The 12,048-nt window shown below is 43.0% G+C and overlaps 1 protein-coding gene across 2 annotated transcripts in view; it reads left to right on the top strand.

Moving 5' to 3' along the window:
- The first annotated feature begins 712 nt into the window (after positions 1-712).
- The window catches only part of Slc25a16 (solute carrier family 25 member 16), a 30,014-nt gene continuing 18,678 nt past the window's right edge, over positions 713-12,048 (top strand). The window contains exons 1-6 of one of the 2 annotated variants that reach the window (XM_090346433.1): positions 713-932; positions 4,763-4,855; positions 5,997-6,130; positions 8,349-8,412; positions 9,908-10,029; positions 10,281-10,347. In XM_090346433.1, coding sequence (XP_090202559.1) covers positions 812-932; positions 4,763-4,855; positions 5,997-6,130; positions 8,349-8,412; positions 9,908-10,029; positions 10,281-10,347 — 601 coding nt within the window. In that variant the 5' untranslated portion in view covers positions 713-811. Of the gene's footprint in view, positions 933-4,762; positions 4,856-5,996; positions 6,131-8,348; positions 8,413-9,907; positions 10,030-10,280; positions 10,348-12,048 lie in introns of those variants that run through there. The other variant, XM_090346434.1, reaches the window with a different exon arrangement.

The raw sequence follows: 12,048 nt of genomic DNA, 5'->3' as shown, positions 1-12,048 counted from the left end.
GTATGTGGTACCAAGGAATCGAACCCGGGTCTTCGTGCATGCTAGCCAAGCACTTTAACCACTAGGCCAGACTCCCGGCCATGGTTTTTTTTTTCTATGTATGTGGTACCCAGGAATCGAACCCAGGTCTTGGTGGATGCTGGGCAAGCACTCTACCACTAGGCCAAAGTCCTGGCCTTCAGGTGATTTTTTACTCAAGGCTGTCACATTATCACTTGAGCCACGTCTTCAGTTTGCTTTTGTATTTCTCCATGTTTTTGGTTGTAGGGTTTGAACTCAGGGCCTGGGCACTGTCCCTGAGCTACTTTTGCTCAAGGTTTTCTACCACTTGGAGTCAGGGCTTCACTTCTGGTTTTCTCGTGGTTAACAGGAGATAAGTTTCACAGCGTTGGCTTCGAACGCTGATCCTCAGAGCCCAGCCTCCTGAGTAGTTGGGGTTACAGGTGTGAGCCAGGGGCACAAGGTGGTAGCTGGTTTTGAAGGGGCTGGAGAACCCGCGACCCTTCTTCATCCTGAACAAAAGGGCGCCAAAGTGGAAAGCCCGCAGCGGACAGCGGGACGGCCCCGCCTCGCTCCGCGCAGACACGCCCCCTGACGTCACCAGAACCAGGCCCAGGAGCCGAGGTGACTCCTGGCCCCGCCTCCTCAGACCGGCCTCTGACGTCATCATCCCGCGCGACGGCGCCAGTGTCACTTGGCCCCGCCCGCGCGGCGGCCGGCCCCAGTGTCAGTGCCCGCACCAGCTATGATCCTGGCCTGTTGTTTGTAAGTTGGCGTTCCAGGCTGAGACTCCCGACGTGGCCTGGTCCTGATGGCTGCGGCAACGGCCCTGGCAGCGGCCGAGTCCGCGCCCACGGTGCCTCAGGCGGCAGGGGCTGGAGGGCCCGCCGCTCGCCGAGACTTCTACTGGCTTCGCTCTTTCGTGGCTGGAGGTGGGTGTCTGCAGACGGGGACTCTGGGGCTGGGAGTGGTGTGATCCCGGCGGGCCGGGGCAGCCCGTGCCAGCCCGTGCCGGCGGGTGCCAGCCGCCCGATCATAGCTTGTACTGGACTGGCTTCTCGGCCCTGTCACAGACTAGTGACAGCCAAGTCCTGCGGAGTTGGGCCTTGGGGCCTCGGGGGAGAGGCTGGGGGTCGGGCCCGAGCTGAACGAGGCTTTCTTTCTCTTCGGGTGGCAGCAGGGGTTTCTTTGCGTGATACACTTTCTTTAATAAAGAACGAGGGTGACTGAATGTGGACTCCCATTTTTTTTTTTTTTTACAGAGTGTGGCAAATAGTGGTGGTTAGGTTTTCAAAAATGATTTACGGAATTGTGCAAAACCAGAACCGGTTCCTGCTGCTCTGAAAACATTGCCAGAGTTGAGAAGGTCTGGTGTCGTGACTATGAAGCCGATAGTCACACTGTCTCAACGAAATTTCCTCTTGGGTTCTTATAAACAGATGTTTTGACTTCTGCCCTTCTATGGTTGCTTCTCTAGGTTGTCATCACTTAATTATAAAAGGCCAGAAATTAGCCGGGCGCAGTGTCTCATGCCTGTAAACCTACCTACTCAGGAGGCTGAGATCTGAGGATCAAGGGTCAAAGCCTGCCCGTGCACTAAAGACCATGAGACTCTTATCTTAAGTTGGGGTAGGGCAGTAGCCTTGAACTGTAGAAATCTGGGACAATGCCCAGGCAGGCGTGAGCTGAAGAATTTATGCTCCTTCCCCCCAAAAAAAAGGCCAGGAACCAAAAAATATTTGCATTATTAGGATTTGTTGAAAGGTAATACCTGAAGAACAAATCTGTATTTTTTTTTCTTTTTTGCTAGTCCTGGGCTTGAACTCAGGGCCTGAACACTGTCCTTGGACTTTCTCAAGGCTAGAGCTCTACCACTTGAGTCTCAGCACCACTTCTGACTTTTTTCTATGTATGTGGTACCGAGGAATCACACCCTGGTTTTCATGAGTGCTAGGTAAGCACTCTACCATTAGGCCAAACTCCCGGCCCATGAAGCAATATTAAGAATTTAATTATTATTATTTTGGGGGGGGGGAGCTGATGAAAAGTACTTTCAGGGATTGGGAATGTGGCCTAGTGGTAGAGTGCTTGCCTAGCATGCATGAAGCCCTGGGTTTAATTCCTCAGTACCACACTAAACAAAAATCCAGAAGTGGTGCTGTGGCTCAAGTGGTAGAAGAGTGCTGGCCTTGAGCAAAAGAAGCTCGGAAGCAGTGCCCAGGTCCTGAATTCAAGTCCCAGGATTGGAAAAAGAAAAGTGATGAATGCAAAGGAAAGTGAGGCAAGAAAGAGGTAGAATGTGTACACTGTTAGCTAGGATGGTTGTGGTTAGTGTATGACATTGAGAGATTAAGACTCAGCTAACTTCTGAGTTTTGTTTTGTATTTTATTTTATTTTTCCAGTCCTGGACCTTGAACTCAGGGCCAGAACACTGTCCTTGGGCTTTTTCCTCAAGGCTAGTAATCTACCACTTGAGCCACAGCACCACTTCTGGCTTTTCTTTCCCTATGTATGTGGTACTGAGGAATCAAACCCTGGTCTTCATGCATGATAGGCAAGCATTCTACTACTAGGCCAAACTCACAGTCCCTTGTTTTGTATTTTAGACAGGGTCTCACTGTGTAGGCCTTTATGGATTACAGGCTGGTGTCATCATGCACTCATTTCCTGTACTTTGGGTTAGGGTTCTTATTATCTTGCTCAGGCTGTCAAAAAAGAAATGGCAGTTCTTCAGCCTCTGAGTAGCTGAGAGTACTGGCCCACAGCTTCACACCAGCCAGAGAAGATGTTTGAAGAAATTAAGAAGTATAGCAAGTTAATATCGAAGGAAGGAGAAGCTAAAATAAAGCAAAGGTTATATAGCCAGAGGGGGCCTGGTCTGGTGAAAGAGTAGCTTCAAGGCCTATGGCTGACCCTAGGTGGTATAGGTTAGGGAAGGTAAAAAGGGGGCAGAAAATAAGGACCGGTAAAGATTTACAGGACTTGGGGAACAACTGCAGATTTTGAGAAGCAAATGACAGACAGAACTGCTCTTTTTTTGTATGTGTGTATATATACACATATACATGTATATATACAAACACAGTGTGTGTGTGTGCTGGTCAGTCCTGGGACTTGAAAACAGGGCCTGGGCTGTGCTCCTGAGATTTTTTTTGTGCAAGGCTACAGCTCTATCACTTGAGCCACCGCTCCACTTCTGGAGTTTTAGTGATACAAGAATCTCTTCAACTTGACTGCCTGGGCTGACTTCCAACCCAGATCCTCAGACCTCAGTTTCTTGTGTAGCTATGATTACAGGTATGAACTACCATCTCCTGGCTGGCTGGCTGGCTGGCTTGCTTTCTTTCTTTCTTTCTTTCTTTCTTTCTTTCTTTCTTTCTTTCTTTCTTTCTTTTTTGTTGGTCGTGGGGCTTGAACTCTGAGCTCAAGGCTAGCACTCTGTCACTTGAGTCACAGCACCACTGCCTTGGCTTTATTTTCTTTTTTAACCTTTAAATGGTGGTTGTACAATGGGCTAAAAAACTACTTTTTGAATACATTCTAAATGATTTAATTATATGGTTAATTTATATTGCTGTACATAACTAAGAAGATAATACAGCATAATATGAAAGCATATATAGCTAAATGAAATTTGTAGTTTACCCTCAGTTTGAAAGTCAGGACTATTATTTCCATTAGTTCAGAAAAAAAGTTCTAGTATGGAAACTTATGTGTGGATATAGTATTTGAACATTAACTAAAGCTATGCTAAGAACCCCTGGAGCACTTTTGTCTGATTTTACCCATACTTGTGGCAAGCAGTATGTGGTATGTACCAGATACTTATTTACTGAATGTACAAAGGAATGAAGAATTTGTGGTTAGAAGTTAGATGTTTCAGTGAAAAAGTCATCCAGAAGAAAAGGTGGTTATTTCAGTTCAGTAAATAGTAACTTGGGCTTGGTAGCCACATATAAGTAAAATTATCTGTGTTTATCAGACACTCCGGATTGCTTTGTACTCCTAGAATAACTTTTATTAAGTCTGACATGCTCGACATGCTCAATGATAAAATTATGGTGAACAGAAGCCAGTTGTCTAAATATCCCTTATATGGGGCAATTCCACCCAAAGAGGCCAAGTTAAAGATCACTATATTATTGACTACAGAAATGATTTCCCTTGGATGTGGTGCTGTGTCTCAAGTGGTAGAGTGCTAGCCTTGAGCTGAAGAACTCAGGGACTGTGCCCAGGCTCAGAGTCCAAGTCCTTCAAGTGACAAAAACAAAAACAAAAACAAACATAAAGAGGGTCAGGAGTTTGGCCTAGTGGTAGGGTGCTTGCCTAGCATGCATGAAGACCCGGATTTGATTCCTAGGTACCACATACATAGAAAACAGCCCGAAGTGGTGCTGAGGTTCAAGTCGTAGAGCTCTAGCCTTGAGAAAGTTCAAGAATAGTGCTCAGGCCCTGAGCTCAAGCCCAGGACTGGCAAAAAAAAACAAAAAACAAGCAAACAAACAAACAAAAAACCATAAATGATTTCCCGCTATGAAATGCTATTTCTTTTAGACCTTCTTTTTTTTAAATTTTTTTTTTATTGTAATTAATAAAAGGGTTAAATGATATTTGCCAGATAGAAGGTGCATTAATTCACATACATTGATACCCTTTCACATGTCTTGGTACCCATTTCCCTCCTCCACCCCACCCCACACCACCCATCTTGGTTTTCCCCCCTTTCTTTTAGACCTTCTAAACAGTTTTTTTTTTTTTAAGGTATTGCTGGATGCTGTGCCAAAACAACAGTTGCTCCTTTGGATCGAGTAAAGGTTTTATTGCAAGCTCACAATCACCATTACAAACATTTAGGTGAGTTAGTAAATACTAATAGGCATAAATGTAAAAATTATTCATCTGCTCTCTTAGTTTTCTGTTATGAAATGTAGTGGGAAGAGGGTACAAAAAAGGAACCTAAATTTGGAGCTAAAATGTGTGTGTGTGTGTGCGCGTGTGTGCACGCCAGTCTTGGAGCTTGAACTGAGGACCTAGGAGTTGTGAGCTTTTGTGTTCAAGGCTAAATGCACTACCACTTGAGCCACAGCTCTACTTCTGGCTTTTTTTGGTGGTTAATTGAAGCTAAAAGTCTCATGGACTTTCCCAAAATCTTCTGATCTCAACCTCCTGGATAATTAAGATTATAGGTGTGAGCCTCCAGTGTTTGGCTTAGAACAAAAATTTGCAAGGAATTCCTTCCTTCCTTCCTTCCTTCCTTCCTTCCTTCCTTCCTTCCTTCCTTCCTTCTTTCCTTCCTTCCCTCCCTCCCTTCCTCCCTCCCTCCCTCCCTCCTTCACTCCCTCCTTCCTACTCTGTCTTCCTCCTTCCCTCCCTCCCTCACTCCTTTAAAAATTAAAAAAAAAATTTAGTGCCAGTACTGGGGCACAGAATAAATAAAGGAAGGATTCAAGTGTAAAACAAACAATAACAAATAAAAGAAAGCCTGGGCACCATCCTTTACCTTTTAGCTTGTTTTACTCAAAGGTTGGAACTCTACCACTTGAGCATACCGCCCCTTCTGACTTTTTGTTTTGTTTGGTGACCATCCTTGGGATTGAGCTCAGGTCCAGGTACTGGGTGTTGTTCCTGAGCTTTTGTTGTTCAGGGTTAATGCTCTACCACTTGAAACACAGCTTCACTGCAGGTTTTGTTTTTGGTCTCATGGAATTTTCTGCTTGGGTTGGTTTGAACCTCAGTCCTCAGCTCTCAGCCTCTGGAGCTGGCTAACGTTACCAGGGTGGGCCAGTGATGCGTGTCAAGGCTTATTTTTATAGTTTAGATTATGATTTATTTTAAGTAAGTTTAGGTGATACATAATTACACTCTCATTCCTCACACAAAATCAAATTATGGTTAATGGCATACTGGTCTGTATCAGTGATTGTCATATAATTTCAGTTTGGATATGCTTCCTGGCTTTAATAGTATTTTCCTTCTAAAACCTTTGTTAAAACAGGAGTACTCTCAACGTTGCGTGCTGTTCCCCAAAAGGAAGGATACCTTGGATTATATAAAGGAAATGGTGCAATGATGATTCGAATTTTTCCCTATGGTGCAATCCAGTTTATGGCATTTGAGCAATATAAAACGGTAGTTGAATTATCCTTTTTTCTTTAGTATTCTTGAATATCATGCTTGCTAACAGGTATTTGCTTTTTCTTTTCTTTTCTTTTTCTTTTTGTTGAGTCAGTACTTTGCTATGTAGCGTAGTTGGCCTTAAACTCAAAGATCTTCCGACTTAAATTTCTTGACTGCTTGGAATACAGTTGTGTACTACTACCACATTCAGTCCTTTGCCTTTTTAAAAATTCTTTTCAGAGGGGCTGGGAGTTTGGCCTGGTGGTAGAGTGCTTGCCTAGCATGCACAAAGACCTAGGTTCGATTCCTCGGTACCACATACATAGAAAAAAGCCAGAAGTGGTGCTGAGGCTCAAGTGGTCAAGTTGTAGAGCTCTAGCCTTGAGAAAGTCCAAGGACAGGGCTCATGCCCTGAGCTCAAGCTCAAGACTGGCAAAAAAAAAAAGAAATTCTTTTCAGTTCTGGGGATTGAGGGCAAGATCTCAAGCAAACTAGAGAAGCGTTCTACCACTTAGATGCCAGGCCTGATCCCAGCTCTGGATTTCCATTTGCCCTGCCGTTCCCTCCCTCCCTCCCTTCCTTCCTCCCTCTTCTCCTCTTCCCTTCCTTTTTTTATGCCAGACCTTGGACTCTAGGAGTGGGAGCTGTCCCTGAGCTTCGTTTTGCTCAAGGCTAACACTCTACCACTTTGAGCTACCCTGCCACTTCTAGTTTTTTTGGTAATTAATTAGAGACGAGTCTCATGAACTTTCCTGCCTGGGCCAGCTTTGAACCCTGATCTTCAGATCTTAGCCCCTTGAGTAGCTAGGATTACCGGTGTGAGCCACCAGCACCTGGCTTGAGTATTGCATATTTTTTTTTTTAATGGTCTTGGGCCTTGAGCTCTGGGCCTGGGCATTGTCCCCTGCATATTCAGCTCAAGGCTACTGCCCTACCCCTTGAGCCACAGCCCCACTTACCCTTTTCTAGCGATTGACTGGAGATAAGAGTCTCATGTTCTTTAGTGCAGGTTGGCTTTGAACTGCAATCCTCAGATCTCAGCCTTCTAAGTAGCTAGGATTATAGGCATAAGCCACCATACCCGGCTCAGATTCTGTAAGGATTTTTTTTTTTGCCAGTCCTGAGCTTGGGTTCAGGGCCTGAGCACTGTGCTTGGGTTTTCTCAAGGCTAGAGCTCTCCCACTTGAGCCACAGCACCACTTCTGGATTTTTTCTATGTATGTGGTACCAAGGAATCGAACCTAGGTCTTCATGCATGCTAGGCAAGCACTCTACCATTAGGCCATCTCCCCGCCCCTCTGTAAGTTTTTTTAAAAATATAATTTTATTGTTATTGTAAAGTAGCTGTACAATTACAGTTACAATTCCATGTGTCAGGTAATGAGTACAATTCTTTGTAGACAATGTCATTCTTTTTTGCTTTCCCCCTGTTTCTCCTCCCATCCCTGCACACAATTGCATAGTTAAAGTTTTACATCATGTATATTGAATCCCATGTTTGGCTAATTCTGTAATTTTTTTTTTTTTTTTGGTGCCAGACTTAGGGCTAGAACTCAGGATCTGGACATTGTCCTTGAGCTTTTCTTTTCTTTTTTTGTGGGATATACATGGAGCTTGAACTCAGCCTGGGCATTGTCCCCATTCTTTTCAGCTCAAGGCTACCACCCTAGCCTTGAGCCAAGCCCCACTTCCCGTTTTCTAGGGGTTAATTGGAGATAAGAGTCTCAGGTCCTTTTGTGCCTGGGCTGGCTTTGAACCTTGATCCTTAGATAGATCTCAGCCTCCTGAGTAGCTAGGATTACAGGTGTGAGCCACTGTGTGCCACTGCGCCTGGCTCCTTGAACTTTTCTTGCTCAAGGCTAATGCCCTACCACTTGAGCCACAGTTCTACTTCTGGCTTTATGGTGGTTAATTGATTGATGATAACTGTTTCACAAACTTTCCTGCCTAGGCTGTATTTGAACCGCGATCCTCCAATCTCATTTTCCTGAGTAACTAGGATTACAGGCATGAGCCATCAGCCCCTGGCTTAGATTCTGTAATTTTAAAAAAGTCATTTTGGACAATGAAATAGGCAGCATATAAAATCACGAGTTGGCCTTGCATGTAATTCAATAGCAGAGCACTTACCTAGTATCATGAAGTTTTGAATTTGATCTTCAGTATTACAACAAACAAACAAAATAACTCAAACTATTATGCCATTTAACAAAGTGTTTTTGGTTTCTAGTTAATTACCACCAAATTGGGAATTTCTGGTCATGTTCACAGATTAATGGCTGGATCAATGGCAGGTAAAAGTATGCTTTATATTTGAGAATATATTTTATATTTAATTTGGTTTAGAAAACATGTGAGATTGATTAGGCAGACATTTATCTTTCTACACTCAAATTATAAATAATGAGTATTCAAAGGGCATTTTATAGCGAAGGGTAAATAAATAAGCTTACAACTATGTAAAAAGCATGCTATCCATTACATCTGGAAATTTATCTTTTTATTTGTTTTTCTCTTGTGCAGAGCCTTGTACTCTTGCTTAGTCTTTGCCTTAAAGGTTGATGCTCTGTCACTTGAGCAGCACTTCTACTTTCAGCTTTTTACTGATTAACTAGAGAGAAGAATCTTGGTTTTATCTACTTGAGCTGGTTTTGAACATAGATTTCAAAATCTTAGCCTCCTGCATTGCTACAATTACATATGTGATCCAACAGTTCCAAACTCAAAATATTTTTCTTTGAAAAGTAGGACAGAGAGCTAGGTAGTTGGTGGCTCATGCCTATAATCCTAGTTCCTCGGGAGGCTGAGATCAGAGGATCACGGCTTGAAGCCAACTTAGGCAGGAAAGTCCATGAGACTTTTATCTCCAGTTAACTATCAAAAAATTAGAAGTGGTGTGTTGTGACTCAAAGTGATTAAGCGCTATCCTTGAGGAAAAGAGCTCAGGGACAATGCTCAGTCCCATGACTGACAAAAAAAAAAAAAAACAAAAGCAGGGGCCGGGAGTTTGGCCTAGTGATAGAGTGCTTGCCTAGCATGCATGGAGGCCTGGGTTCGATTCCTCAGTACCATATACGTAGAAAAAAGCTGGAAGTGGTGTTAAAGCTCAAGTGGTAGAGCTCTAGCCTTGAGAAAGTCCAAGGACAGTGCTCAGGCCCTGAGCTCAAGCCCAGGACTGGCAAAAAAAAAAAAAAAAAAAGGCAGGAAAGATGAAGTAGACTTTCATATGATTTCCTTTTCATGACATGATTATTGATTTGAAAGTTCTCCTAAATGGTATTTCTAATTTCATTTAAAGACAACAGAGGGGCTTGAGCTCAGGGCTTGAGCACTGTCCTTGGACTTTCTCAAGGCTAGAGCTCTACCACTTGAGCCATACCACCATTTCCAACTTTTTCTATGTATGTGGTACTGAGGAATCAAACCCTGGTCTTTCTGCATGCTAGGCAAGCACTCTACCACCAGGCCAAACTCCCAGAACCTATTTTTTCTTTTTTATATTGATCATAGGGCTTCAACTCAGGGCCCATGTACTGTCCCTGAGCTCTTTTCAAGCTAGTGTTCTATCACTGACCTACAACTCCACTTCTGGTTTTTTGGTGGTTAATTGGAGATAAAGAGTCTTATGGACTTTTTTGCCCCAGTGTGTAATTATACTGAGCATTATTAGTGATGAAAAAGATGCACGCACACACACACACACACACACACAATATATATATATATATATATATGTAAATGTACAAACTCTGTGAAAATTTCTACATTAAAGTTTCTCCTGCCTTTCAGGTATGACTGCCGTCGTCTGTACATACCCTCTTGACATGGTCAGAGTACGCCTAGCATTCCAAGTGAAAGGGGAACACACTTATACAGGAATCATTCATGCATTCAAAACAATTTATGCCAAGGTATTTCATAGTACCTTTCTTATTTGTTTCATGTCTTTTTGTATTTAGGAAACTATTTTGAATGATGTGTAGATTTTTTTATTTGCAATTGTTGTTGTTGATGATGATGATGATGATGATGATGATGAAAGGGCATCTTTGTAGTTCAAGTAAGCCCTAGAGTCTGTCTCCATTGTGTTATGTGCTTTCCTTCTGAGGTATTTATCATAGTGAACAGTATGGTCTCATTTTTCATTTTCTTTCACTCAAAGGAAGGTGGTGTCCGAGGATTTTACAGAGGCCTGATGCCTACTATCTTAGGAATGGCTCCATATGCAGGTATGTGTCAAATCTGACCTAGTGAGTCCCAGTTTGTGTTTAAGTTATGTCGCTAGTTGTTTTGAGAGTGATAAATTGAAAAGATGCTATCTGAAAAATCCTTTTACTTAAAAAAGTGACATAAATAAAATTTTGACCCACTTATGTCCATGCGATCTTATAGTAAAATGTTTTGTATAGTAAGACTGTTCATTTATAATAAATCAGGAATATATTTTTACATCTTTTTCTTAATATCTGAGCCAGCTATATAGTCTTGTTAATGACTACTTCTATTTGATTGTTCTTTTTGCTTGTTCTTTTGGTTTTATTTTTCTTTTTGGTTTGTGGTGGTTTTGTTTTATTTTGTTTTTCTTTTTTGAGACCATGTCTTATTATGTAGTCCAGGCTGGCCTTAACCTACCATCCTTTTTCTGCAGGCTTCCACATTCTTGAATTATAGGCCTGTGCCATTATGTACATTTTAAAGAAATCTGAGAGCTGGGGGCTGGTGGCTCACATTTCTGTAATCCTAACTACTCAGGAGGCAATGAGCTAACAATTGAAATTGGAAACAAGCCCTGGCAGGAAAGTCCATGAGACTTGTATCTCTAATTAACCATCAAAAAGCTGAGCTATGTCTTAAATTGTAGAGCACTAGCCTTGAGTACAAAAGCTCAAGAACAGTGCCTGCCCCAGTACTGGCACATGCACACATACACACACAAAAAGGAACATGAATATGTTGGTTAAAAGAAAGGATTAGAGATAGCATAGTGGTACTTGCCTAAAGTCCTAGCTCTCGGGAGGATTAAGAAGGATGATAATTTTGCCCAGGATATTGAGACCAACAGAGCTTGAGCAGCATAGTGAAAGCCTATCTCCCTTCCCTGCCCCACCTCTCACTCTCTCTTTCTCTTTCTCTCTCTCTCTCTCTCTGCATGCATGCATGTATGTATGTATGTATGTATGTAGGTGTGTGTGTATACACACACATATTTGTTGTTGGTTGGTTGTAGGGCTTGAATTTAGGGCCTAGACACTGTCCCTGAGCCTTTTTTTGGGGGAAGGGGGCAGTCCTGGGCTTGAGCACTGTCCTTGGACTTTCTCAAGGCTAGCACTCTACCACTTGAGCCTCAGCATCACTTCTGGCTTTTTGCTATGTATGTGGGGTATGGAGAAATCGAACTCGGGTCTTAGTGCATGCTAGGCAAGCACTCTACCACTAGGCCAAGTTCCCGGTCCCCCACTGAGCCTTTTTATTCAAAGCTAGTGTTCTACCCCTTTGAGCCACAGCTCTGCTTCCAGTTTTTTGGTGGTTAATTGGAGATAAGAGTCTTGTAGACTTTCATGTCCCAGCTAGTTTTGACCTGTGCTTCTCAGATCTCAGCCCCTGAGTAGCTAGGATTACAGGTGTGAGCTACCTGCCCGTCCCCTCCCCCCCATCCCCGCCCCAATTCTTTTTGTCTATTTTTATTTTCCTTTTTCTTTTTTGCCAGTCTTTGGGCTTGAACTTGGCTATATGCATCCCTGAATTCCTTTTGCTTAAGGCTAGCACTCTACTATTTCAACCACAGCACCATTTCTGGCTTTTTTCTATATATGTGGTACCGAGGAATTTAACCTGGGTCTTCATGCTTTCTTGGCAATCACTCTACCACTAGGCCAAAACTCCCAGTCCCAATAATCCATCTTTTTAGAATTTCTGTTGTAGCTGAGATG

The sequence above is a fragment of the Megascapheus bottae genome, chromosome 15 (assembly GCF_031878675.1).
Source record: "Megascapheus bottae isolate mThoBot1 chromosome 15, mThoBot2.hap1, whole genome shotgun sequence".
NCBI lineage: Eukaryota > Metazoa > Chordata > Mammalia > Rodentia > Geomyidae > Megascapheus > Megascapheus bottae.
The sequence above is the reverse complement of the archived record's forward strand: the minus strand, read 5'-3'. Positions and strand labels throughout refer to the sequence as shown.